Source organism: Elaeis guineensis, chromosome 12 (assembly GCF_000442705.2).
Source record: "Elaeis guineensis isolate ETL-2024a chromosome 12, EG11, whole genome shotgun sequence".
Taxonomy (NCBI): Eukaryota; Viridiplantae; Streptophyta; class Magnoliopsida; order Arecales; family Arecaceae; genus Elaeis; species Elaeis guineensis.
Genome location: NC_026004.2, coordinates 84,165,360 through 84,171,397, shown reverse-complemented (window position 1 = coordinate 84,171,397; position 6,038 = coordinate 84,165,360). Strand labels below are relative to the sequence as shown.

At 38.1% G+C, this 6,038-nt stretch overlaps 1 protein-coding gene across 1 annotated transcript; it reads right to left on the bottom strand.

Annotated features, from left to right (window-relative positions):
• Window positions 1-1,169: 1,169 nt before the first annotated feature.
• LOC105054576 (MYB-like transcription factor ODO1) lies at window positions 1,170-4,106 on the bottom strand. Its single transcript, XM_010936111.3, has 2 exons — window positions 3,779-4,106; window positions 1,170-1,944 (listed from the first exon to the last, which is right to left on the bottom strand). The coding sequence occupies exons 1-2, from the start codon at window positions 4,039-4,041 to the stop codon at window positions 1,467-1,469; spliced, it is 741 nt and encodes a 246-aa protein (XP_010934413.1). The 5' UTR covers window positions 4,042-4,106; the 3' UTR covers window positions 1,170-1,466.
• Window positions 4,107-6,038: the final 1,932 nt, after the last annotated feature.

Sequence of the window (6,038 nt, the reverse complement as noted above, 5' to 3'; positions counted from 1 at the left end):
TTATAATTATTTTATAATGTTTGTATAATAAATTTTTTGTCTAATCTGATCCAACCCCTCTTATCTAGTCGACCAAACTCGACCCAACCAGCACTACTATCCGACCCACCCTAAGCTAATAAAAGGATGAGGTTTTTAACCGTAGGGTGAGTATGGGCAATAGTTGACCCAACTCATTGCCATTCCTACTTAAGGGCCTAGCTAGGTGGAGCTGATCGATCATCTGTATATATTGTGGTTGACATATTTTTTCATGTGATTCAGAACTAGTCTTCTTTCGCACCTAACCAATCAATATTGATCATTGGGTACGTGCTGATTGAAAAGTACATATTTTATGTTTAGGAGCTAATCTTCTTCGGGCATAGTCAGATGGGGCTAATTGTTGGCACATATTATGATTGACATTTTTTTTTATATATCTTAGAGCTAGTTTCCTTTCGAGCCTAGCTGGTCAAGGTTGATCGCTGGCATATACTGATTGGGTGCATATTTTGTGTTTGGAAGCTAGTTTCTTTCGAGTCTTATGATAAGGAAAATGACTAAGTGATAGCTAATTGATTATATATATATATATCTCTCTGGTTGTTTATATTTCTTGATTTGACATATTAAATAGTTTGAAAATTTTGTTGGTGTGCATACTTTCATAAAAAATTTATTCTATGTTGACAAGGATAGTTTTATTCATAGTTGGAAGTTTTTATACCACAAAAAAAAAAGTACTTCTTAAAAAATTAGTACTTCTTGGATTTTATTTATTTTTTTTAAATACCAAGGAGTAGTTCGGATAAGATCCTTGCACCAAGTGGAATGAAAATTAGGGTTTAGTGGATTTTCCATATATCGTGCTTGAATAAATCGATTGATAAGGTATTTGTAAGGTTTTCTCTATTTCACGAGACTATTAGAATAATTTGAATTATTATACTAATTTATTGTTATAGTTGTTGTACCAGTATGTATCTGAATTTTTGATATGTTAAATATATATGAAATATAGGCCTTGCATGTACTATAGAGATAAATCTTACGGATGTATGGTCATCTACCATGTGCCTCGCTCGTGCAATTGGATCGGAGCATGACATACATCTAGCTTTAATTGTTCATTGATTAAATCATAACATCAAGTGCCTTCACATATAGTTGATGCTAGTATGCATATATACAACTTACACATTTACCTTGTATAATATTTTCCACAACCAGATTTCATGTCTTAAGGGCAAACACTTCCCTTACTCCATAATACATGTATTTGGACTGGGAAGCAAGTACCAATAGGAAAGAGTAACTAGCCTTCTACTTGGATCCCACTTCCTATCAACTAGAATTAGGGGATCCAGCGTTCCTTCCCTAGCCAAATCATTATTTCATTATCTACAATTATCTACAATTTTTTGCTTGGCTCATATCATACTAAGGACTCCAAGATCGTTTGCTTTGTTTGTCTACAAGCCCAGCTAATTTTCTATAGCTGAACTCCCCAATCCCATGTCTCCTATTCCAAAATCTTGATAATCCAACAGCCACTCACTGCTCCCTTCCCATGGTAATGGCGCGACGACGCTGCTGTAGTCCTCTTCATTGCATGGAAACGTCCATGATTCATTTATGAGAGGTATATCCTCCTCCCATAAGCTACCAACCAACAGGTCATTGCTGCTAGTGTTCGAGCTCTCCTCCGGTGGGCTCGATCGCGAGTTCTCAGAAGACTGGTTTTGGCCTTCATATCCTTGCGACTGTAACTGGTGATCGTCAGATTTTGATTCAGTTGTTGCAGTGGATTGCGAGCTTTTCGGGCTTGGTTGCCTGTTGATTGGCTTGTGTGTGACTGGATCAATTCCCATCTTCAGAAGCTTTTTCTTGATGTGAGTGTTCCAGTGGTTCTTTATTTCGTTGTCTGTTCTTCCTGGCAACTTTGCAGCTATCTTGGACCACCTGCACCAAATTAGATCAAACATAACTGGTGAGCTTTTGGGAGAGACGACTAGTGGCCAATAAGCTCCATGATAATAGAATTAAAGGAGATGTAAGCTAATTTCTAAATTCTTGTAGCTACTGCTTCAAATCAATGTATGTGTATATATAGTCAAAAGGATAATAATTTTAACATCTCATTCATACATGCAAAGTTGTCCCTGCTTAATATTATGGTCTCTTCTTTCAAGTGAAAGAGATTAATTGGTCATGCAAGACCTAACTGCCCCTTGAGAAATTGGAGGAAGAAGAAGAAAATATATGAAAAAGTTGTGAAGAGGGAGTAACCCAATATTTACCCTTAAAATTAACCTTTTGGATTACTTAATTTGTGAGGAAATATTGACCTTAAAAGGCATCACATGAAATAATATATACCGGGGGGAAAAGTGGGGAAGACAGAGACATGGAAAACCATGAAAATACTAAGCAAAACAAGTGGTTTCGGCTATCTGGAATCTCCCCTTACCGAGCCTGCCCAATACCCTTTCAATGGAAAAATACTTGGTTAAAATATATAGTCCTACCACATATACCTTAGATCATCTGATAAGGAGCCTTCACATCATCTATTGTTGAAAAAAAATACACTGTGATACAAATTTGATTAAAAATTTTGACTATAAAAATATATATATATATATATTAATAACTATGAATGGCCAGCTAACAACTTTTGTTGTTTTGAAGGGAAAAAAGGTCACTTTCTTGGATGGTATGATGGCTCTTTATTCGGTGATCTAAGTTGCACATGATGGAATCGCGCGTTCTAAGCAATAAGTCCTTTTATAGATGATGTTTTAAATAGGTAATCCTATTTTTATAGGCCGGCCATACAAATTATTCATTATCTTAGATTTTTTTTTTTTTTTTTTCAAACGAAGATCCTAGTCATATGGAAGTTTAAAATATGGATAAGTTTGTCGTCATCCACATGTATGCGACTTGTGAACTAATTTCCCCATATTTTGTCAAATAAAATGGAAACTTTAATACCTTGATGTGAGCATTTGAATCATTGTCAGCCGACCTAACATCCAGCTAGCACACTTATGTTTTGCGTCCTTCGTCAACTACCGAAGACGGAGGGTTGATCCACGTGTTTAGTGTTGATCCATGTGTCTAAATTTGTGCATCAATTTTTAGCATCAAGTACATGCCGAGCACTTTTACCTCATCCAGACTGTACATGTATATGTGGAGGGCCCACAGAGAATATTGCTTGAACGAGTTCTCGTCTACGACGGTGGATTAGGTCATCTCGTGATGGAAACGAGCACCTACTACAACTAATCCACGAGATAATAAATCCCTCCAACTTACAGATGGCGGATTATTTCACAAAAGCACAAAAAAAAAAAAAAAACATAAGCCGTAGATTATGAAAATCTAATTATCTAGTATAAAATTATATTTTTTTATTCTCTGCATCGCATTTAGTGTGAGAAAATGGCATCTTTGGTCTCACATCAATCGCGAATCAACAAAAATTTTGACTTATATGAGATGGAGCCTTTTCTCTCCATCAGTAAGATAAATCAAAGTGGATAATATCTTATACACACACGAGCCGAACCATCCGACCACAACGATATTTAACCATATTTTTATCTAATTTGTGAATCCAAAGCTATATATTTGTCTATCTCTATGTCATGGTCATATAAATGCATGCATGAACAAGTGAAATTAATTAATATGTAGCAGAAAGAGAGGTGATATGGCTGTGCTTTTTGTGCATGGTAGCTCCATTATTATTGTAGTGAATGAAGAGAAGAGAAGAGAAGACGACCACCTATTCCCCAAGCGAGCATGGAGGTCGATGACCAACTGCTCCTCCGCCTCGGTGAGCAGCCCTCGCTTGAGATCGGGGCGGAGGTAGTTGGTCCACCGGAGGCGGCAGCTCTTGCCGCACCTGAGGAGGCCTGCAAGCTTGGGGACGGCTCGCCAGCAGCAATGGCCGTTGGTGAGTATGAAGCTGATGAGCTTCTTGTCCTCCTCCGCCGTCCACGGTCCCTTCTTCACCCCGAGCTTATCGCAGCACGGCTGCCTCCCCATATCGATCTCACCCACAGCAGCTCCGCCAATTCCTTAAGGACTCCGGAGCCATCCATCCCACCCACCCACCAAACTCTATATTTAAAAACACCACCTTTGCTCTCTCTCCCTTGCACAAGCCTCCCTTTGAAAGCAGCCCGGCAACTGCAATGACCCGACCCCGTGTATTATTGTTCGACTCTGATGGTGATGGTTGATGATGTGCTAACATATGAGACCCTTGCATTCTGCAAACCTTCCAACTTGGCTTGTTTCTTTTCCCACACCGATCCCCTCCATTGTTGCACTCTTACTCAACCATTCCATCATCTATTTCGTCATCCTCGAACAGTTGAGTTGCTGTACGTAAGTGTATATTTTAAGCCCCACACCTTCATCTACTTTATCGTATTAGTTAAGGGGGGATGGGACTGGAAAGGCCACTGTTGCAGCGTGGAAGGAAAGAATGAGCGCACCAACGGATGGACAAGACACTCCAACTGCTCCTGGACCCCCCCCCCTTCCCTCCCCCAATCCCATATGTGCGTGCTCGATCGACGTTTGTGGTGTGCAGGATTGTAGATTTTTATACCATCGATCTAATTAACAACACGGAACCAATTATTTCGATTGGTCCAAATCTCAAACCAAAACACCATATCTTCTCATTTGAATCGTCTATTTGGGAATCTAAATGTAGATGATGGTCTCCCAAATAAAATATTTTTCATTAATTTGTATGCAACCTTGGGGTGGTAGGTGCGGATCATCTTCATCCTTGGAACTCTTATCTTGGAATCTCCCTATATTTTGATGGAATTCTTATTCCTTGAAAGATGCATTTTTAGAATTTTGTCCATGTGTATAACCTCTGCAGCATAAAGTTTTAATAAAACAAATTGCTTATTTTTCTATGTAGGGACAAACTTGATAGACCTGAAAAGCCCATCTTGTTCCTATTAGTATTGTATGAGAGAGAGAGAGAGAGGATACCCACTACTGAATTCAAAAATATTATTGCAAAAAGAAAGTCCAAAACTCAATGATACCTATATATTATACAATGCTTCTAAATAAAAAATTTATATTTTAGAGGCTCCTATTCGACGTGCCACAAAGACTTTCTCTAGGAGAACTCGATGCAAAATAAGAGATTTTCATGACTCGTGATTTCTTATCCATATGCATGTTAGGCATTGTCGATCCCATGAAATGGTACCTTTTGATTTTATAATTTTTATTACTGAATTTGGCAATAGGTGTATAATTCTCACATGTATGTATGTCTATGCGACCGGAGCATCACAGTTTCTTATGGACTTTGATATATAAAGAGCTCACACGACAATGCATGATGATAAAAAAGCTTTGTTGATGTACAGGATGAGAACACTATCAGGAAGGTTAGAGCCATAATTTTTGCGAGAAACAAGGATTCGCTTCCCTTCACGCAAATCTACCTTTGGATCATCTAGTTGTCATTTGAGATTTGTGTAGGCAGAAAAATGGAGTTCGGAGCACTTTGAGATCTATTTAGTAGTTGATCCAATGATGGATACGCGTGAAAGAAGGTAAATCCTTCTTCGGTGCGCAAGATATAACCCCGATCCCTATCAGACCTCTACAAGCCAACATGGTAATACATGATTATGAGGCAGTGGAGCAACACACACTCATTTGTGCTGTTTGAAATCATGTTCTTCGATCGAATCGATGCATAAAGCCTTAGGGGTGGTTAGATCTTTCCCCTGAAGAAAGTCAGTTGGATAATTATAATTTTTCCAATGCCAAAAGAGTCCATGAAATTATGTAACATTTCTTTGTAGCATTTCTTTTTTCTTTCTTCTTCTTCTTCTTTTTTTTTTTTTTTTTTATAAATTTTTTGTGATGTTAAGGGAGGCTGAAAACAGACACCCAATCTGATGTGCCCAGGCCTAAATAACTATCTTGTATAGGTAAGAATAAAGATTGGAGCACAAGAAAAAGAGAAAAAAAAAAAAAAAACCTTTGAAATCTGA